General features: G+C 44.1%; 1 protein-coding gene across 9 annotated transcripts in view; it reads right to left on the bottom strand.

Annotated features, from left to right (window-relative positions):
- The window catches only part of c10h8orf34 (chromosome 10 C8orf34 homolog), a 198727-nt gene extending 179741 nt beyond the window's left edge, over positions 1–18986 (bottom strand). For 8 of the 9 annotated variants that reach the window (XR_011666439.1, XR_011666438.1, XR_011666441.1 and 5 more), the window contains exon 1: positions 18606–18985. Coding sequence is in view for 3 of the 9 variants with exons in the window: in XM_071328777.1 (XP_071184878.1) it covers positions 18606–18674 (69 nt within the window). In the remaining 6 variants the exon portion in view is untranslated. Of the gene's footprint in view, positions 1–18605 lie in introns of all 9 variants that reach the window. The other variant, XM_071328775.1, reaches the window with a different exon arrangement.
- Between the last annotated feature and the right edge of the window lie 4740 nt (positions 18987–23726).

Genomic DNA, 23726 nt, shown 5'->3' with positions numbered 1-23726 from the left:
CAACAAGTGTAGACTTTACCATGAAATGCTTACTTACAAGCCCTTAACTTCTTCGGGCTAGGGGGCAGTATTCGGAAGTTTGGATGAATGAGGTGCCCAAAGTAAACTGCCTGTTACTCAGGCCCAGAAGCTAGGATATGCATAGAATTGGTAGTATTGGATAGAAAACACTCTGAAGTTTCCAAAACCGTTAAAATAATGTCTATGAGTATAACAGAACTGATATGGCAGGTGAGAACCCGAAGACAATCCATCCAGATAAATGTTTTTCCAGCTCACCACTGATTACAATGGCTGGGAATGGGAATATAAAAGGAAGACCTCCCAGATTGCAGTTCCTAGGGCTTCCACTAGATGTCAACAGTCTTTAGAAAGAGTTTCAGGCTTGTTTTTTGAAAAATTTGCTAGAATTTGTAGTTTTTCTAAGTGGCTCCCATTTAGGCTGTAGTGTTTGTTGCGCGTTACGGTGAGGGCGTGCACTTCGTTATTTATCTCCGGTAATGGTCTCCGGTATTCTCCGTCTTAAATTTTATTGTTTATTTACATATTAGAGTACCTGAGGATTGATTAGGAACGTTGTTTGATATGTTTGGAAGAAGTTTATTGGTAACTTGCGGGATTCATTTGTATGCATTTTGAATGAGGGAAACCGGTGGATTACTGAGTCAAGCGCGCCAATGAAACTTATTTTTTGGGGATATAAAGAAGGACTTTATCGAACAAAAGGACCATTGTTATGTAGTGTGCTTTCGCCAGAAAGCCTTTTTGAAATCTGACAAAGCGGCTGGATTAACAAGAAGTTAAGCTTTTAACTGATGTATAACACTTCTATTTTCATGAATGTTTAATATTACGATTTTTGTCATTTGAATTTGGCGCTCTGCAATTTCACCGGATGTTGGCCAGGTGGGACGGTAGCGTCGCAATGATCCGCAAGAAGTTAACTCTTCTTGAACTGCATTGTTGGTTAAGAAAATATTTACCAAGTAGACTAAAATGAAAAGTAATAATAAAAAGTAACACAATAAGAATAACGAGGCCATATACAGGAGGCACCAGTACCGAGTCAGTGTGCGGGGGTACAAGTTAGTTGAGGTAATTTGTACATGTAGGTGGGGGTGAAGTGACTATGCATAGATAAGGGGGGGGTCAATGTAAATTGTCTGGTGGCAATTGTATTAATTATTCAGCAGTCTTATGGCTTGGGGGTTGAAGCTGTTGAGGAGCCTTTTGGTCCCAGACTTGGTGCTCCGGTATCGCTTGCCATGCGATAGCAGAGAAAACAGTCTATAACTTGGGTGACTGGAGTCTCGGACAATTCTATGGGCTTTCCTCTGACACCGCCTAGTATATAGGCCTTACATTCAGATGCCTAGCAGTCGCCATACCAGACGGTGATGCAACCGGTCAGGATGTTCTCGATGGTGCAGCTGTAGAACCTTTTAGGTATATGGGGACCCATGCCAAATCTTTTCAGTCTCCTGAGGGGAAAAAGGTTCTGCCGTGCCCTCTTCACAACTGTCTTGGTATGTTTGGACCATGAGAGTTCGTTGGTGATGTGGACACCAGGAAACATAAAACTCTCGACCCACTCCACTACAGCCCCGCCTTTTCCTGTAGGCCACGATCAGCTCCTTTGTCTTGCTCACATTGAGGGAGAGGTTGTTGTCCTGGTGATGGTGTTGGAGTCGTGCCTGGCCATGCAGTCATGCAGTTATGAATTAAATATTCTATGGCCACTGTCTGATTGTGTGTTATTCATCCAAAAGGTACTGGAACATCTCTCCCACCCCAATCCCAATTTACTGCCAACCTCTTTCCCCGAACACAAACAGTACGGATCAGCAACAAATGTGTGAAGAGTAAGCAGCATAAACAACCTCTATCGGGAGGAGTACCGCATACCCAATCCCGACTCTTGTCCCACTAACTCACACAGTGAGTATGATTCCATGCACACAATAATGTGATTATTGTGGATAGTCAGATGAATTGAATAGTTACATTAAAACGTTCACATACTTTGCAAGACGAACGATGTCCCTAATAATGCTGTTTACATGGACACATCTGAAATCAGGCTACCTGATGGGACTCTGATAAATGCAGGAAATCGGCAATCAAAACAAACGTTCTACTACAGGGATCATGTTATTTTTGGAAGCATATTTGATTCTGAGTTTGAACATATACAGTTTCTATGTGAAAACTACTTCTAAGACGTTCAGTTGTTCCGAACTCACTTCAGTGGCGCTAATGAGAGAGGCTCCTTGGCTGGTGCTGGCACATTCGCAGATCAAATACACCGCTGGAATGCTTACTTCGATTTTGACCTTACGCCGATCAAATCAAATGGCATTGGTCACATACACATGGTTAGCAGATTTGAATGCGAGTATAGAAAAAATGCTTCTGCTTCTAGTTCTGACAGTGCAGTAATATCTAACAAGTAATCTAACAGTTCCCCAACAACTACCTAATACACACAAATCTAAAAAGGTGAATGAGAATATGTACATATAAGTACATGGATGAGCGATAGGCAAGGTGCAATAGGTGGTATAAAATACAGTATATACATGTGATATGAGTAATGTAAGATATGTAAACATTTTTAAAGTGCCATTATTTAAAGTGCCATTGTATAAAGTGACTAGTGATTCATTTATTAAGATAAGCAGAGTAAGGTGTTTACATGACTATTGCCTACTGCCATAATCAGATTAATATCAAAGTATTACTGCGTATGTAAACTTACTCAGTGACTGATCAGTCTATGCTATGGATCACTAACAGAGTACACTCTTAGAAAAAAGGGTTCCAAAAGGGTACTCCTATGGGTACAGCCAGAGAACCCTTTTCAGGTTCTAGATATCCCCTTTTTTCCCCGAGTGTAGTGTAGCATAAGCAGCATAAAGTACAACCTGTGGGCTTCACAGCCAAACCCACTTTCTCACACACACACTCGCTCTCTCTGCCTCCTGTCAGTTACCCAGAAAAGCAGAAGATCAATAGAGGTCAGAGAGTGATGCTGTTACTCTGAGTGACCTCTTTATAGAGCTGTGTTTGTTGGGACCCTGGAGATGCTGAGCACACACACACACAAACACACACACACACACACAATGTAGTACAACTGAACAGAGATGAGGTTAGAGTGGAGATGAGAGTATCGAATCCCTTGAACCCTGTCAGGGATGTGGGTACACTATTTTCTTGGGAACTGCAAACTACTGTAGGATCAAATCCACATTCAATACAGTTAATGCTACATGTTGTTTACTCTGTGTGTGTGTGTGTGTGTGTGTGTGTGTGTGTGTGTGTGTGTGTGTGTGTGTGTGTGTGTGTGTGTGTGTGTGTGTGTGTGTGTGTGTGTGTGTGTGTGTGTGTGTGTGTGTGTGTGTGTGTGTGTGTGTGTGTGTGTGTGTGTGTGTGTGGTTCATACTCATGCTACTCGTGTTCATGGGTTGCTATAATGCTGATGTTGTAGAATCTACTGCAATGCATCACAATTAAATACATTAAATCATCTAAAAGGAAATGAAAAATGGGAAGTCAGTGGAAAGTGTGAACGTTCATTGCGAGTTCAACAATGAACAGAACAAGACTTTAGTTCTCGATAGATAATTAAGTATTTATTTCCAAAAGATTCAAGTTTTCTGTCAGCTACACATTTGCATTGTCCGTGTCCTGAGGCTAGTAAAACTTTCCCTGATAAACACAGTCATTCATTAAGGAGAGCTTCCTCCTGGGGAGAACTGAACAGAACTGTAGGCTGTGTCTCAAATGGCACCCTATTCCCTACAGGCTTTGGTCAAAAGTAGTGCACTATGAAAGGAATAGTGTGCAATTTGGGACACACCCTAAAGCTTACAGCTAAATCCCATTCACTGAAACATGTACAGTTTATCTCATTAAGAAGACTTCACCAGTGAAACAAACTAAGAGGCAAAGCCAACGTTCTCTGGGGAATTGGCAATGTTCAGTGCTTTCTGTTTCCTCTATTGTATCATCTATTTATAACAATCCCTCTATTTAAACATAAAACCCGAGGTGACCTAATTGGATGGATTTGATTGACAGATCATGGTAGGAACCATTATATTTCCAAGTTTCAGACACACAGAACCAAAGCCTAACACCTTTTATCCACCCTCCCATTTCACTACTTACTCTGCCACCTAATTGGGACCCCATTCCCTAACAGTGCACTACTTTTGACCAGGGCCAATAGGGATCTAGTCAAAAGTAGTGCACTATATATGGAATAGGGTGACATTTGGGACTTAACCTTCATATACAGTCGGCCCTTTTCCTTTTCATGCATCAATTAAATTGTACAGTGGAAATAGAAATAATAGTGGGTGTCATATAAGAGCTCTGAGAGAACATTTAGTGACTGCTAAATAATTGGGAAGAGTAGGTGTTTGATTGGAAGAGACTAGTAGCTCATTCTCCCAAAGGACAGGCGGGAATATGCCATGGCATATAATTAATAGTTGAATTTCTACAATTATTCTGGAGTGGAGCTCCAAGTTTTGGAAGGTATTGTTTAGACAAATACCTTCTCACCTTTTCAATATTTTAGTGTAATATTCAATTATACGGTTGACAGGGTCATTTCAAGTAACAGTTTTATTAGTTGAGAGCAAATACCGATGAGTTGACTCACAAATATTGAAACTGACACACAGGCCTACAAAGTTATAGCTCAATGAACGTTGTTCGTCTACCTTGCCATTCCTATAGCGCTAGATCTGCCAGATGAGCTCAGTCATTGACAAGTCAGAGTGTTATTTATGTCCATAGCATCATATTCCAAACGTTCTTTAATAACCTTGAAGAGACACTTGGGGATGTGTCCCGAATGGTACCTTGATCCATATATAATGCACTCCTTTTGACCAGAGCCCTCTATTAGAAATAGGTGGCCATTTTGGGACACATATTTGAATCATGACGCAGGTGGATTACATAGAGTACATACTGTATCACTAGTTACAGCCATTGATTTTGACAGGGTCGAGATGGATAAATGACCGTTTACATATCACTGCACTCCTCCAACATCTACTCTGAGAGAGATTGTTGTTACTGTTGTCCCGTTGACAATATTGATTATTGTTATTTTAATTATGTTAATATTGTAAATCTCCAAAGTAAGCTTTAGCAATATGTACGTTGTAACGTCATGCCAATAAAGCAAATTGAATTGAACTGAAAGGGAGAGAGAAAGGGAGAGAGAAAGAGGGAGGAAGGGGGAGAGAGAGCAAGAGAGAGAAGGGGAAAGATAGCGAGAGGGGGCGAAGAAGAGAGAGAAAGAGAATGAAAGAAAGTGAGAGCGAGGGAGAGAAAGAACAAGAGAGAGGGAGGGAGAAAGAGAACAATGACGGCGGGGACCATCTTTCAGGTGGAGTCTACTGCCTACTGTACATGCATACTGAACACAGGATGACCTCATTGTGGGGTTGACGTGGAGACCAAGGAGGAGGGGGGGTGGGTCATATTCCTACAACACACCTTAAAGAGCCACACACACATGCACACACACACACAACTCAGAGAGACACAAAAGCAACCAGCCCTTATCATGAAATACCCTCCTGCAAGCCACAATCAATACCCTGGATTCCCTGGGCACAGTAAAGTCCAAAGTTCTGAGAGAGGGAAACACAGAGAGAGAGAGTGAGAGAAACAGAGAGAGAAACAGAGAGAGAGGCAGAAACAACACACCTAAAAGAGACATAAAACCAAGTCTTTCTTTCATGAAATACCCTCCTATAACTGCAAGTCACAATCAATAACTTGTGCAATGTCCTGTAAACAGACATGGTTAAAATGACACTGTTGGCACATGTTACTGTAGCGTTGGAGTGTAGCGAGCCAGGACAGGAGTCTTCCTAAAGAAAACCATTTAAAACAATAAAACAACAGTAGTGAAATAGAGATAGGCTTTCTCATCAAAATGCCAGTCAGATACATTCTGTGCTACGGGACACAGCAAAGGCCCAAGACGACACAAACACGCAGACACACATGTACTCATACACTACATTCACAGAATTCTGTAAGGTGTGTTGACATGACACATGCTTCTTGATCATATCAGAGTCTATGTCCCGAATGGCACTGGTCATGTCCATGTAAATTTACCCATGAGCACCAACATGTGAAGTTCATAGGAGTATGTCAAATTGGATGTCAAAAAAACTAAGAGTCTATATTTTGGGGAAATGAAGGCAAACATTTTTAAACATTGTAATTAATGGCTTTGATTTCTGGTCCAACAGATGGTCTTAGAGAACATCTACCAGAAATACTATTTAAAAGGTATTAGAAATACTTCAACACACAATAATGTTGAAGTAAATACCTTTGTCAACTAATATCAACACGTGTATTTCGTTTTGGAGAAATGATTTGCCTTTTTTAAGTTTAAGGAACATTGCTTCCTGCCTTTTATTTTTGCCACCAAAAACTCACGTAGCTTGAAGATATTTTCTGATGTCTCTACCTCACCAGGAGGGAGGAAAAGGAAAGTTCACAGAAGTGACATGTAAAGGTAGACCTGCCAATTAGTTATAGCGTTTTTACAGATAAAAAATTATTCATAAAACATTTTATAAGTGATTAAAACGATTTAGTAACAGAATTACAAGTTAACAGAGTTACTGAAAAATCTGTAATGAAATTACAGCAATTTAATACGCTACAATGGGAAATCATAATAGTCACAAACCACAGTTGACCACCTGCTACTGTCCTCCCTTCCGCTGGCATACTGTTATGTTCAGCTGATAACTGATTTCTTTCTCTTTCTGTCGTCTGGCGGTCAAAGCGTGCGTGTTTAAACAATCTGGAAAACACCTCCCTCTCTCTGCCTCTATTATCTCTCTCCAGTTATGTTACATCTCCGGACTCTTACTGACACCTACCCATAAGCCCCCTCTCTTTCCATTTACTGTAACCAGCATCCGCACCCACTGAGCACCGACCGACACCGGACGTCCATGGACGTTGAAAAGTAGTTTACATTTTTGTCAGTCAGCCCTGGCCTTGATTTCAACGTCCACAGATGTCGTTTTTTGGGCCGGTCCAGACGGGCCTTGATTTCAACGTCCACAGATGTGGTTTTTTGGGCCGGTCCAGACGGGCCTTGATTTCAACGTCCACAGATGTGGTTTTTTGGGCCGGTCCAGACGGGCCTTGATTTCAACGTCCACAGATGTGTTTGTTTGCATTACACTTTTAAAGTGAACAATCGGATTCTCAGCATAATTCCATTATCGTGGAATGGCCACACCCTATTGCCTATATAATAGTGCTACTTTGGGCCAGAGCCCTACGGGCCCGGCAAAGGTAACTGAACTAAATGACTATCGCCCCGTAGCAGTAATTTCTGTCATCATGAAGTGCTTTGAGAAGCTAGTTTAAAGATCTTATCACCTCCACCTTACCTGACACCCTAGACCCACTTCAATTTACATACCACCCCAATAGATCCACAGATGATGCAATCGCAATCAATGTAGATATCCGGGTGGCCTTTCGATTAATTGTTCAGTATTCTTATGGCTTGGGGTTAGAAGCTGTTAAGGAGCCTTTTGGACCTAGACTTGACGCTCCGGTACCGCTTGCTGTGCTGTAGCAGAGAGAAAAGTCTAAGACTTGGGTGACTAGAGTCTTTTACAATTTTTTGGACCTTCCTGACACCACCTAGTATATAGGTCCTGGATGACAGGAAGCTTGGTCCCAGTGATGTTCTGGGCCGTACGCACTAACTTCTGTAGCACCTTACGGTCAAATGCCGTGATATTACCACTCAGGATGCTCTAAATGGTGCAGCTGTAGAACTTTTGAGGATCTGTGGACCCATGCCAAATCTTTTCAGTCTCCTGAAGGGGAAAAGGTGTTGTGGTGCACTCTTCATGACTGTCTTGGTGTGTTTGGATCATGATTGTTTGTTGGTGATGTGGACTCCAAGGAACTTGAAACTCTCGACCTGCTCCACTACAGCCCCATCAATGTTAATGGGGGCCTGTTCGGCCCTCCTTTTCCTGTAGTCCAGCATGGCAGATGTGTGCTGCCTACCATTACCACCTGGGGTGGCCCGTCAGGAAGTCCAGGATCCAGTTGCAGAGGGAGGTGTTTAGTCCCAGGATCCTTAGAAACTGATGAGCTTTGTGGGCACGATGGAGATGAATGCTGAGCTGTAGTCAATGAATAGCATTCTCACATACAGTGGGGAGAACAAGTATTTGATACACTGACAATTTTGCAGGTTTTCCTACTTACAAAGCATGTAGAGGTCTGTAATTTTTATCATAGGTACACTTCAACTGTGAGAGAAGGAATCTAAAACAAAAATCCAGAAAATCACATTGTATGATTTTTAAGTAATTAATTTGCATTTTATTGCATGACATAAGTATTTGATACATCAGAAAAGCAGAACTGAATATTTGGTACAGAAACCTTAGTTTGCAATTACAGAGATCATACGTTTCCTGTAGTTCTTGACCAGGTTTGCACACACTGCAGCAGGGATTTTGGCCCACTCCTCCATACAGACCTTCTCCAGATCCTTCAGGTTTCGGGGCTGTCGCTGGGCAATACGGACTTTCGGCTCCCTCCAAAGATTTTCTATTGGGTTCAGGTCTGGAGACTGGCTAGGCCACTCCAGGACCTTGAGATGCTTCTTACGGAGCCACTCCTTAGTTGCCCTGGCTGTGTGTTTCGGGTCGTTGTCATGCTGGAAGACCCAGCCACGACCCATCTTCAATGCTCTTACTGAGGGAAGGAGGTTGTTGGTCAAGATCTCGCGATACATGGCCCCATCCATCCTCCCTTCAATACGGTGCAGTCGTCCTGTCCCCTTTGCAGAAAAGCATCCCCAAAGAATGATGTTTCCACCTCCATGCTTCACGGTTGGGATGGTGTTCTTGGGGTTGTACTCATCCTTCTATTCCTCCAAACACGGCGAGTGGAGTTTAGAGCAAAAAGCTCTATTTTTGTCTCATCAGACCACATGACCTTCTCCCATTCCTCCTCTGGATCATCCAGATGGTCATTGGCAAACTTCAGACGGGCCTGGACATGCGCTGGCTTGAGCAGGGGGACCTTGCGTGCGCTGCAGGATTTTAATCCATGACGGCGTAGTGTGTTACTAATGGTTTTCTTTGAGACTGTGGTCCCAGCTCTCTTCAGGTCATTGACCAGGTCCTGCCGTGTAGTTCTGGGCTGATCCCTCACATTCCTCATGATCATTGATGCCCCACGAGGTGAGATCTTGCATGGAGCCCCAGACCGAGGGTGATTGACCGTCATCTTGAACTTCTTCCATTTTCTAATAATTGTGCCAACAGTTGTTGCCTTCTCACCAAGCTGCTTGGCTATTGTCCTGTAGCCCATCCCAGCCTTGTACAGGTCTACAATTTATCCCTGATGTCCTTACACAGCTCTCTGGTCTTGGCCATTGTGGAGAGGTTGGAGTCTGTTTGATTGAGTGTGTGGACAGGTGTCTTTTATACAGGTAACGAGTTCAAACAGGTGCAGTTAATACAGGTAATGAGTGGAGAACAGGAGGGCTTCTTAAAGAAAAACTAACAGGTCTGTGAGAGCCGGAATTCTTACTGGTTGGTAGGTGATCAAATACTTATGTCATGCAATAAAATGCAAATTAATTACTTAAAAATCATACAATGTGATTTTCTGGATTTTTGTTTTAGATTCCGTCTCTCACAGTTGAAGTGTACCTATGATAAAAATGACAGACCTCTACATGCTTTGTAAGTAGGAAAACCTGCAAAATCGGCAGTGTATCAAATACTTGTTCTCCCCACTGTAGGTGTTCCTTTTGTCCAGGTGGGAAAGGGCAGTGTGGAGTGCGATTGAGATTGCGTCATCTGTGGATCTGTTGGGGGGGGGGGGGGGGGGGGGGTTATGTGATGTGGAGTGGGTCTAGGGTTTCTGGGATGATGGTGTTGATGTGCGTCATGACCAGCCTTTCAAAGCACTTCATGGCTACCAACGTGAGTGCTACGGGGCGATAGTCATTTAGGCAGTTTACCTTCGCTTTTTTGGGCACAGGGACTATGGTGGTCTGCTTGAAACATGTAGGGATTGTAGACTCGGGAGAGGTTGAAAATGTCAGTGAAGACACTTGCCAGTTGGTCCGTGCATGCTCTGAGTAAACGTCCTGGTAATCCGTCTGGCCCCGCAGCCTTGTGAATGTTGACATGCTTAAAGGTCTTGCTCACATCAGCTACGGAGAGCTGATCACACAGTCGCCCGGAACAGCCGGTGATCTCATGCATGCTTCAGTGTTGCTTGCCTCAAAGCGATCATAAAAAGCATTTAGCTGTTCATTGACTATAGCTCAGCCTTCAACATCATAGTACCCTCCAAGCTCATCATTAAGCCCGGGGCCCTGCGTCTGAACCCTGCCCTATGCAACTAGGTCCTGGACTTCCTGACGGGCCGGCCCCAGGTGATGAAGGTAAAAAAACAACACCTCCACTACAGTAATTGTCAACAGAGGGGCCCCACAAGGGTACGTGCACAGCCCCCTCCTGTACTCCCTGTTCACCCATGACTGCGTGGCCACGCACGCCTCATGCTCAATCGTCAAGTTTGCAGATGACACAACAGTAGGCCTGATTACCAACAATGGCGAGACAGCCTACAGGGAGTAGGTGAGGGCCCTGGTGGAGTGATGCCAGGAAAATAACCTCTCCCTCAAAGTCAACAAAACAAAGGTGCTGATCATGCACTTCAGGAGACAACAGAGAGATCACCTCCCTAATCACATCAATGGGACCGCAGTGGAGAAGGTGAAAAGCTTAAAGTTCCTCGGCGTACACATCACTGACAGTCTGAAATGGTTCACCCACACAGAGCCTCAGGAGGCTGAAGAAATTCGGATTGGCCCCTAAAACTTTTACAGATGTACAATTGAGAGTATCCTGTCGGGCTGTATCACAGCCTGGTACGGCAACTGCACCGCCTGCAATCATCAAGGACATCAACCACCCGAGGCACGGCCTGTACACTCCGACATCATCCAGCTTCTATCTCAAGGGCCTCAGAATGTTAAATTGCGATCACTAGTCGGCTACCACCCAGTTACTCAACACTGCACCTTAGAGGCTGCTGCCCTATGTACATAGACATGGAATCACTGGTCACTTTAATCATGTTTACATACTGTTTTACTCATTTCATATGTATATACTGTATTTTAGTCAATGCCACTCAGACATTGTTAGCCCTAATATTTACGTGTTTCTTAATTCCATTCTTTTACTTTTAGATTTGTGTGTATTGTTGTGAATTGTTAGATACTACCGCACTGTTGGAGCTAGGAACACAAGCATTTCCCTACATCCGCAATAACATCTGCTAAATATGTGTATGTGACCAATAAAATCTGATTTGAATAGGGTGCCATTTTGGTACGCATCCTCAGTCTTCGATGCATTTTACTGAACACTGGGGGATCCATATGACAAAAGCCTGTTTGGGAATCAGCTACAAACTCAGCTTTCAAGGGAATCTGCTACAAACACCTTAACCTAACGTAGCAGGCACAAAATAAACGCCTGAGCGGAGTTGGCACATTCGGTTTTCAGGAGAAAAGGAAGCTAAATTGAATTAGCTGTATCCTTGAAAACCGGATGCATCCGGTTGTTGGCAACTCCGTTAAGGGTGCAAACACCTAGACACATACCCATCTCTTTAATCATTTCTGATAGGTACGCTGGGTTTCATGTCTTCCTTTCACCGCATATGAACTCTATATTCACTCATCATGTCACAGAGAGTGAGAGAGAGCAATGAGTGTCGAGAAATAGAGATAGAAAACGAGAGAGGTAAGAAACAGAGATAAAGAGGTAAAGGGAGAGATAAACAGAGCGAAAGATAAAGAAGAAAGAGAAAAAATGCAAAGAGACCGAGAGAGGGTGTCTCTCATAATGACAGCCAGGCAGGTCTGTTTGTCTGAGTCAGAATTGATGCGAGTGTCAGAAGGTACAGTTGAAGTCGGAAGTTTACATACACTTAGGTTTGGAGTCAATAAAACTCGTTTTTCAACCACTCCACAAATTTCTTGTTAACAAACAATAGTTTTGGCAAGTCAGTTAGGACATCTACTTTGTGCATGACACAAGTAATTTTTTCAACAATTGTTTACAGACAGATTATTCCACTTATAATTCACTATATCACAATTCCATTGGGTCAGAAGTTTACATACAGTAAGTTGACTATGCCTTTAAACAGCTTGGAAAATTCCAGAAAATGATGTCATGGCTCTAGAAGCTTCTGATAGGCTAATTGACATAATTTGAGTCAATTGGAGGTGTAGCTGTGGATGTATTTCAAGGCCTACCTTCAAACTCAGTGCCTCTTTGCTTGACATCATGGGAAAATCAAAAGAAATCAGCCAAGACCTCAGAAAAACATCCTCCACAAGTCCATTCACCCATTCATTCTTGGGAGTAATATCCAAACGCCTGAAGGTACCACGTTCATCTGTACAAACAATAGTATGCAAGTATAAACACCATGGGACCACGCAGCCGTCATACCACTCAGGAAGGAGACGCGTTCTGTCTCCTAGAGATGAATGTACTTTGGTGCAAAAAGTGCAAATCAATACAAGAACAACACAAAGGACCTTGTGAAGACCCTGGAGGAAACAGGTACAAACCTATCTATATCCACAGTAAAAAAAAGTCCTATATCGACATAACCTGAATGGCCGCTCAGCAAGGAAGAAGCCACTACTCCAAAACCGCCATAAAAAAAGCCAAACTACGGTTTGCAACTGCACATGGGGACAAAGATCGTACTTTTTGGAGAAATGTCCTCTGGTCTGATGAAACAAAAATAGAACCGTTTGGCCATAATGAAAATCGTTATGTTTGGAGGAAAAGGGGGAGGCTTGCAAGCTAAAGAACACCATCCCAACCGTGAAGCACGGGGTGGCAGCATCATGTTGCTTTTGCTGCAGGAGGGACTGGTTTACTTCACAAAATAGATGGCATCATGAGGTAGGAAAATTATGTGGATATATTGAAGCAACATCTCAAGACATCAGTCAGGAAGTTAAAGCTTGGTCGCAAATGGGTCTTCCAAATGGACAATGACCCCAAGCATACTTCCAAAGTTGTGGCAACATGGCTTAAGGACAACAAAGTCAAGGTATTGGAGTGGCCATCACAAAGCCCTGACCTCAATCCCATAGAACATTTGTGAGCAGAACTGAAAAAGTGTGTGCGAGAAAGGAGGCCTACAAACCTGACTCAGTTACACCAGCTCTGTCAGGAGGAATGGGCCAAAATTCACCCAACTTATTGTGGGAAGCTTGTGGAAGGCTACCCGAAACATTTGACCCAAGTTAAACAATTTAAAGGCAATGCTACCAAATACTAATTGAGTGTATGTAAACTTCTGACCCACTGGGAATGTGATGAAAGAAATAGAATCTGAAATATATCATTCTCTCTCTTATTATTCTGACATTTCACATTCTAAAATAAAGTGGTGATCCTAACTGACCTAAAACAGGGAATTCTTACGAGGATTAAATGTCAGGAATTGTGAAAAACTGTATTTGGCTAAGGTCTATGTAAACTTCCGACTTCAACTCTATGTTAGTGTACAGAGCTATAGTCACTATGCTAGCAGGGAGCAGTGATTTGAGTGTACAGCGCTATAGTCACTACACTAACAGTCAGAATTGTTTTTTAGCGCTACACTAGCAAGGAGCAGTGATGTGAGTGTACATTTCAATAGTCACTACGCTAGCAGTCAGAATTGTTGTGAGTGTACAGCGCTACAGTCGCTACGCTAGCAGTCAGAATGTATGTGAGTGTACAGCGCTATAGTCACTACGTCATCAGGGAGCAGTGATGTCAGTGTACAGCGCTATACCTGCTACGTCATCAGGGAGCAGTAATGTCAGTGTACAGCGCTATACCTGCTACGTCATCAGGGAGCAGTGATGTCAGTGTACAGCGCTATAGTCGCTACACTAACAGAGAGCAGTGATGTCAGTGTACAGCGCTATACCTGCTACGTCATCAGGGAGCAGTGATGTCAGTGTACAGCGCTATAGTCGCTACACTAACAGAGAGCAGTGATGTCAGTGTACAGCGCTATAGTCGCTACACTAACAGAGAGCAGTGATGTCAGTGTACAGCGCTATAGTCGCTACACTAACAGAGAGCAGTGATGTCAGTGTACAGCGCTATAGTCGCTACACTAACAGAGAGCAGTGATGTCAGTGTACAGCGCTATAGTCGCGGCACTAACAGAGAGCAGTGATGTCAGTGTACAGCGCTATACCTGCTACGTCATCAGGGAGCAGTGATGTCAGTGTACAGCGCTATAGTCGCTACACTAACAGAGAGCAGTGATGTCAGTGTACAGCGCTATAGTCGCTACACTAACAGAGAGCAGTGATGTCAGTGTACAGCGCTATAGTCGCTACACTAACAGAGAGCAGTGATGTCAGTGTACAGCGCTATAGTCGCTACACTAACAGAGAGCAGTGATGTCAGTGTACAGCGCTATAGTCGCTACACTAACAGAGAGCAGTGATGTCAGTGTACAGCGCTATAGTCGCTACACTAACAGAGAGCAGTGATGTCAGTGTACAGCGCTATAGTCGCGGCACTAACAGAGAGCAGTGATGTCAGTGGACTGCACTATAGTCGCTACATTAGCAATCAGAATTGATGTGAGTCTACAGGTCTATAGTCGCTGCACTAGCACGGAGCAGTGATGTCAGTGTACAGCGATATAGTTGCTACGCTAGCACGGAGCAGTGACGTAAGTCTATAGTGCTATAGTCGCTACGCTAGCAGGGAGCAGTTGTGCCAGTGCTATAATATCTAGGCTAGCAGTCAGAATTTATGTGAGTGTACAGAGCTATAGTCGCTACGCTAGCAGGGAGCAGGGATGTGAGTCTACAGCGCTATAGTCTCTACGCTAGCAGTTAGAATTGATGTAAGTTGTAGCAGTGATGTGACTGTACAGCGCTTGAGTCGCTACGCTAGCAGGGAGCAGTGATGTTAGTGTACAGAGCTATAGTTGCTAAGCTAACAGTAAGAATTGTTGTGAGTGTACAGAGCTATAGTTGCTAAGCTAACAGTGAGAATTGTTGTGAGTGTACAGAGCTATAGTCGCTAAGCTAACAGTGATAATTGTTGTGAGTGTACAGCTCTATAGTCACTACGCTAGCAGGGAGCAGTGACGTGAGTTTACAGGTCAATTGTCGCCACACCAGCAGGGAGCAGTGATGTGAGTTTATAGCTCTATAGCCACTACGCTAGCAGGGAGCAGTGATGTGAGTTTACAGCTCTATAGTCACGCTAGCAGGGAGCAGTGATGTAAGTTTAAAGCTCTATAGTCACGTTAGCAGGGAGCAGTGATGTGAGTTTACAGCTCTATAGTCACGCTAGCAGGAGAGCAGTTATGTGAGTTTACAGCTCTATAGTCACGTTAGCAGGGAGCAGTGATGTGAGTTTACAGCTCTATAGTCACGCTAGCAGGGAGCAGTTATGTGAGTTTATAGCTCTATAGTCACGCTAGCAGGGAGCAGTGATGTGAGTTTACAGCTCTATAGTCACGCTAGCAGGGAGCAGTGATGTGAGTTTATAGCTCTATAGTCACGCTAGCAGGGAGCAGTGATGTGAGTTTACAGCTCTATAGTCACGTTAGCAGGGAGCAGTGATGTGAGTTTACAGCTCTATAGTCACGCTAGCAGGGAGCAGTGATGTGAGTTTATAGCTCTATAGTCACGCTAGCAGGGAGCAGTTATGTGAGTTTACAGCTCTATAGTCACGCTAGCAGGAGAGCAGTTATGTGAGTTTACAGCTCTATAGTCACGTTAGCAGGGAGCAGTGATGTGAGTTTACAGCTCTATAGTCACGCTAGCAGGGAGCAGTGATGTGAGTTTACAGCTCTATAGTCACGCTAGCAGGGAGCAGTGATGTGAGTTTATAGCTCTATAGTCACGCTAGCAGGGAGCAGTTATGTGAGTTTACAGCTCTATAGTCACGTTAGCAGGGAGCAGTGATGTGAGTTTACAGCTCTATAGTCACGCTAGCAGGGAGCAGTGATGTGAGTTTACAGCTCTATAGTCACGCTAGCAGGGAGCAGTGATGTGAGTTTATAGCTCTATAGTCACGCTAGCAGGGAGCAGTGATGTGAGTTTATAGCTCTATAGTCACGCTAGCAGGGAGCAGTGATGTGAGTGTACAGAGCTATAGACGCTACATTAGCAGCTGTCCACTGTGCTGGCTGGCTGGCTGGCCTGGGCCACTCTTTGATACTAGCCAGCACTGATTAACATGCAGTGTGTGTGTGTGTGTGTGTGTGTGTGTGTGTGTGTGTGTGTGTGTGTGTGTGTGTGTGTGTGTGTGTGTGTGTGTGTGTGTGTGTGTGTGTGTGTGTGTGTGTGTGTGTGTGTGTGTGTGTGGCGCTATATTCGCAGCTCAGTGGAAAGGACGACCTGATCAGAATTTTGTGACACACCTGCATGAGGACACACACACACACTGTGCATGTACAACCACCACACACAGATATACATACTTGCACACACGCTCAAGCATTGCTCTCTGTCTCTCGTTCTGTCTTTCTACGTCTCTCTCTATCTGTATCACTTTCTCTCGCTCTCTCTCTTTCTCTCGCTCTCTCTTAACCTCCCACAAAAACATGTCCCGACGCAACACAACACACACTCAGTTTTGTTACCGCAGATGGTGTGTGTGTGTGTGTGGAGGAGCCTCGGGAGAAACAGTCTGTGTTTGTGCGGCGTCGGTGTCTCCCCAGCATCTGAGGGTTAATCTCCCCATCTGACCCTCTAATTAGATATGACTCTACCGTCTACACAACCAGCAGGACTGACTCTTCTAGCTGGGATATCATACCAACACAGTCTAGAGAAAGAGCCAATGTGTCCCAAATGGCACCATATCCGCGACATAGGGTTCCACTTGGGATGCAGCAAGCATGACTGACTCTTCTAGCGGGGATATCATACCAACATGATGGGGTGTGGTAGGCACAACTGTCGTTATAGTAACTCAGACTGATACATTTAAAGGGGAATTCCACCAGAATAAAACCAGTGATTATGCTGCTACCGACTGGGCACAGACGTCATTTTGATTTAATTTTGGTTGAGTTGTCAACAAAACATTTCACCATGTCATTGGATTTAGTTAAAAAGTTGGGTGAAAATTCATCACATTGAATTGTTTGGTTGAAATGGCATTGAAACGATGTTGATTCAACCAGCTTTGCCCAGTGGGAAGTCTATATGCACTACTGAAGAATGTTATCTGTAGCTGTATACCTGTGGTAGTCAATACTGTCATCAACTCAGACTGATACACAACATTCAAACAGACACCAATGAAAACCAGAAGACAACAGATCCCGACGGACATGCAAAACTTCACACACACTTAAATCAATACCCCTTCAGGCAGATGCCTTGCAGCAATTATCTCTGTATTCTGCACATCTGCACGTTCCAACTCAGCTAGGCTATCGATAAAGTGTCATCATGGAGGTGAAGCCTATATACTGTACGATAGCACCCCCATTAACTCCCTACACAAACAGAAAGGTAGCTAGGTACAGTACAACACTCTCCAGCCAAACAGACATATAGATGCAGTACACTATTTTAATGTGATCGAACGGTAGAACAGGCAATGATCTCAAGTCAAACATTACTGTAGCAGGTGAAATGCAATGATCATTTTGTGCTGAATGATTGCAACGATCATTTTGTGCTGAATGATTGCAACAATCATTTTGTGATGAATGATTGCAATGATCATTTTGTGATGAAGGATGAGTGAGATGATTTACATCGTTTTACCTAATAATGTATCCTTCCGTTCTATTAGACTACGTCTCACTTTTAATAGTGCTTTTGTCTATAAAAACAAAGCATTATTGCTTCTCTTCAGTGAACATTTGTGCCGCTTGAAACCTCCAAGCGCAGTGTCGGTGTGTTACCTCAGTTTACCCCGACCGCTTTTACCTAGAGCTCCACAGAATGATATTGCCCACTTTGTGCTGCCTGTAAACCCGTCCGGACCTTTCAGAAACATCTCTCTCTTTCTAATCATAGGGGGGCGGATGCATACGACCAGGACATGCATGCTTGGTAGCCAGGGAAAGTATGCGACAAGACAACCATTACTGGCTACCGTATAATGATATTTTCCAATCGCTACATTTACAAAGAGTGGGTTTCGTTCTACAATCTTGCAGGCAGATCGAATCTGTGATGATGATCGTTATCCGGCAGAAAGGGGTGCGCTGTCTGTGCGCTTTCTGTATTTCCCAATTCAATTCAGGGAGAGGTTCTTGTAATTTACATACATGTATAACCTAGTTTTTTATATTTAATAGTATGCGCTTTCATGTAGGCTATTTGATCAATCTAAGTTTCTACATTGAAACCAAAGCATAGCCTTATGATGCTGATAAATTGCAGGCTTGCAGCAAAACATGCGTGTCCCATTCAATGCCATGCACAGGTGAAATATGCTAGTTGAAATGATTCATGCACTAACCTCAAACAGCGGTCCAATTTTATTTTTCTCCAGATACGACTGAATTCTTGACTGCTGTTGAGACGCCATGAAGAAACTATACGTCTTGCATTAAACGTTAATGATTTGAAAATAAACGATGGGCCAATCCCATACATTAATTAAAATAGGTAGCCAATACGAGAGTCGAATTCAAACACCTTTAGGAACTACAACTGTAGCCAAGTGCACACAGAGAGAGATTACCGCACCAGATATACTGTAGGGGCGTCAAGAGCGGTGGGTTTGCTTCACCGCACCGCGCGTAGTGGAAAGTAGCAAGTGGAATGTAGAAGGTACTCTCGTGCTGCGCTTCGCTCTACTTGGTTTACTACACAGTAGCCCCGGACCATGCTCAGCGCGACGCTTGAGTGGCTCCCTAGCGACCGCTTCATGCTCCAAGCCAATGGCAAAGATAGTTACTTGACAGTGATTAAAGATCTTTCGCTCATTGGCTGAGAGTGGTATCAGTGGATGAGAGGGTCCCTCCTCCAGATTGTTAACCCATCTCGCTGTATTGAAAGGTCCGGACGGAAGACAGATGTGAGAAACTGGACAGTGCGGTTTTTCGCGCAGCTGCACGGACTGTAGGCTAGGGCTAGGCCTACACTAGTGTGCTTGTTCGAAGTTTGGCCGGGGCATGATTCGCATAGTTAGTTCGTAAAATGCGCTGGTGCGCACTCCTCCTGTCCTGTAACCTATAAATGTTTTGCACATGCTTATGCATACGTGGGAAACAGATGTCACCAGCCTAACTGCTTGCCAATGCCATGCATCTTTGTGTGGGTGGACTGAGATCCTTGGAAGACTGTGTTGTTTGTGGTGAGACTTTGTGTTTGAAATAATAGGGTGTCATTTGGGACAGCCTCTGCCTGGTCCATGTTGGGCTGGCGATGAGAAAACTGGTGATCTGTGGTCTACGAAGAAGAATTCATCCTGGGATGTCTGCTGCAGACTGCATTGACAGAGACAGAGAAACAGACAGACAGAGTGTGTTTGTGGGGGAAACAGAGTGATACCATTACAGAAAAAACACGTGAATTTCACATGTGAACACGTGATCTTGTGTGATCTCATGTGAAGTTAATGTGATAACATGTGACAATATGTAAAGCAACATGTGAAAACATAAAACTACGTGACAACATTTTAGCACGTGAGAACACGATCTCGTGAAATGGAATGCAAAATGTCAATATGTGATATCATGACACTACACGTGACATTTGAGCACATGTGAAAACCCAGTTGTCAAATGTAATTTAGAATATTTTACTTTGTAAGGCATAATTGACATTCATTAAATTTACACAGTCATGGTCCCCTGCAGGTTTTGTCTAGTTCCCGTTTTGTTCCAGGGGCGTCTGCAAGGACGTACTTAGAATGTTATGTCATGGTTCCCTGGAGGCTTTTGTCTAGTTGCGGTGAAAATATGGTAAATCAAAAACTAGTTAATGCATTTTTTACAGCAACATTTTGCTGTTAATGGACAGTATTGCTGTAATTTGGGAATGAACCACTCTGGAGATTTGAACTCACAACCTCTTGGTTGCTAGCTACTGGAAGTTCCTGCTGTGCCACCAGGTCTGTGGATATTATGGAGATTGGCAAGAATACATTTATTTTTTTAAATGTATTAAATTTTTTTACCCCCTTTTCGTGGTATCCAATTGGTAGTTACATTCTTGTCCCATTGCTGCAACTCCCGTATGGACTCGGGAGAGGGGAAGGTCGAGAGCCATGCATCCTCCGAAACACAACCCAACCAAGCCACACTGCTTCTTAAAACACTGCTCGCTTAACCCAGACGTACCAATGTGTCAGAGGAAACACCGTACACCTGGCAACCGTGTCAGCGTGCATTTCACCAGGCCCGCCACAGGAGTCGCTAGGGCACGATGGGACCAGAACATCCCTGACGGCTAAACCCTACCCTAACGACACTGGGCCAATTGTGCGCCAACCCATGGGTCTCCCGGCTGTGACAGAGCCTGGACTCGAACACATACTCTCTAGTAGCACAGCGAGGCAGTGCCTTAGACCACTGCGCCACTCGGGAGGCTCAAGGATACATTTCTGCACTTCACCTAAAGTTGCAGGAAAAATAAAGTAAATGTGCACAACAACTTGAAGGTGTTTTTATTTTTTTACTTTTACCCCTTTTTCGTGGTATCCAATCGGTAGTTACAGTCTAGTCCCATCTCTGCAACTCCCATACGGACTCGGGACAGGCGAAGGTCGAGAGCCATGCATCCTCCGAAACACAACCCTGCCAAGCCGCACAGCTTCTTGACACACTGCTCGCTTAACCCGGAAGCCAGCCGCAACAATGTGTCGGAGGAAATACCGTACAACTGGCGACAGACGTCAGCTTGCAGGCACCCGGCCCGCTACAAGGAGTCAGTAGAGTGCGATGGTACAAGGACATCCCGGCCGGACAAACTCTCCCCTAGTCCGGACGACGCTGGGCCAATTGTGTGCCGCCTCATGGGTCTCCCGGTCTGTAGTGACGCCTCAAGTACTGCGAAGCTGACATTCCTTTAATCTGACACCAAATAACCATAAAATTATTCATTTATAGCTAGCAGTGATGGGCATTCAGGCTCTTTTCAGTGAGCCGGCTCGTTCGGCTCAGCTCACCAAAAAGAGCCATCTCTTTTGGCTCCCAAACGGCTCTTTAAAAAAAATATGTTTTGTATTTTTACAAGTCAAACAGTTTGCAATAGTTTGACTATGATTGGTGTTCAAACAATTCTAATTAAATGATTAAATGAAATCATACTCTACCTTAACCACAATGTATTTAAAAATGCATTGGTTTGTTATGAAAAAGAATGCTATTAAACATTTGCATTTAAAGTCTAACTTTTTCATGTATATAAACAAAGTGCGTATAAATTATATTCCATTCTCTGGAACTTTCTGTCCATTGATGAACATAGGGTGTCCATCAACTCTGTCACATGTCCTGTGGTTACATTTGCTTCTCTCTGGCGGCTGGCTGTGATTTGCTGCAGTCCCTTATACAGGAGTATGATTTTTGAGGCTGTCACACAGCTGAAAAGAGACAACAGTAACTTATTAGTTCAGGTTCATGTTTTGTCTAATGATACTAAATTCAGCATAAAAAGGAACGTCCCTTTTTCAGGACCCTGTCTTTCAAAGATAATTCATAAAAATCCAAATAACTTCACAGATCTTCATTGTAAAGGATTTAAAACTGTTTTCCATGCTTGTTCAATGAACCAATAACAATTAATGAACATGTACCTGTGGAACGATCATTAAGACACTAACAGCTTACAGACGGTAGGCAATTAAGGTCACAGTTATGAAAACTTAGGACACTGAAGAGGCCTTTCTACTGACTCGGAAAAACACAGAAAAGAAAGATGTCCAGGGTCCCTGCTCATCTGCGTGAACGTGCCTTAGGCATGCTGCAAGGAGGCATGAGGACTGCAAATGTGGCCAGGGCAATAAATTGCAATGTCCATACTGTGAGACGCCTAAGACAGCGTTACAGGGAGACAGAGCTGACAGATGATCGTCCTCGCAGTGGCAGACCATGTGTATCAACACCTGCACAGGATCGGTACATCCGAACATCACACCTGCGGGACAGGTACAGGATGGCAACAACAACTACCCGAGTTACACCAGGAACGCACAATCCCCCCATCAGTGCTCAGACTGTCCGCAATAGGCTGAGAGAGGCTGGACTGAGGGCTTGTAGGCCTGTTGTAAGGCAGGTCCTCACCAGACATCACCGGCAACAACGTCACCTATGGGCACAAACCTACCGTTGCTGGACAGGACAGGACTGACAAAAAGTGCTCTTCACTGACGAGTCGTGGTTTTGTCTCACCAGGGGTGATGGTCGGATTCACGTTTATCGTCAAAAGAATGAGCGTTACACCGAGGCCTGTACTCTGGAGCGATTTGGAGGTGAAGGGTCCGTCATGGTCTGGGGCGGTGTGTCACAGCATCATCGGACTGAGCTTGTTGTCATTGCAGGCAATCTCAACGCTGTGCGTTACAGGGAAGAAATCCTCCTCCCTCATGTGGTACCCTTCCTGCAGGCTCATCCTGACATGACCCTCCAGCATGACAATGCCACCAGCCATACTGCTCATTCTGTGTGATTTCCTGAAAGACAGGAATGTCAGTGTTCTGCCATGGCCAGCAAAGAGCCCGGATCTCAATCCCATTGAGCACGTCTGGAACCTGTTGGATCGGAGGGTGAGGGCTAAGGCCATTCCCGCCAGAAATATCCGGGAACTTGCAGGTGCCTTGGTGGAAGAGTGGGGTAATATCTCACAATAAGAACTGGCAAATCTTGTGCAGTCCATGAGGAGGGGATGCACTGCAGTACTTAATGCAGCTGGTGGCCACACCAGATACTGACTGTTACTTTTGATTTTGACCCCCCCTTTGTTCAGGGACAGATTATTCCATTTTTGTTAGTCACATGTCTGTGGAACTTGTCCAGTTTATGTCTCAGTTGTTGAATCTTGTTATGTTCATACAAATATTTACACATTTTAAGTTTGCTGAAAATAAACGCAGTTGACAGTGAGAGGACGTTTTTATTTAGCTGAGTTTACATTCTCATCCACTGCTCCAATACATATATAAACTGGATTAAATAATGATCTAGTAATAACTGCTTACTGTACCTCTCTCCACTGATCTCCACAGTGACCTGCTCAAAGGGTTCCAGGACTCTGCACACCACCTCCACCACCTCCTATTCCTCTTGGGTCAGAGCATCAACAGGTCATTGACAATGGCCAGGGTAGAGATGATGGCATTCTTTGACTCAAGAAACTGCTTCAACATATAAAATGTTGAATTCCACCCTGTAGTGTAGCCTTGTTTAGACCTCAGCTCAGGCATCCCCATCTGGCATTGTGTAGACTTTGGTTTTTCAGCACCTACTGTGCTCTTGTGGAAGTATTCCACAGCTGCTTTCACTTTGTCCACTGTGGGCTTCATCACCTTCAGAGCATCTCTTACAAATCAGGTTCATTGTGTAGGCAAGACATGGATGATGGGTCCATTTTAACATTTTCATGGCTTTGTTTATGTTAGCTGCATTGTCGT

Source organism: Salvelinus alpinus, chromosome 10 (genome assembly GCF_045679555.1).
Source record: "Salvelinus alpinus chromosome 10, SLU_Salpinus.1, whole genome shotgun sequence".
Taxonomy (NCBI): Eukaryota; Metazoa; Chordata; class Actinopteri; order Salmoniformes; family Salmonidae; genus Salvelinus; species Salvelinus alpinus.
The sequence above is the reverse complement of the archived record's forward strand: the minus strand, read 5'-3'. Positions and strand labels throughout refer to the sequence as shown.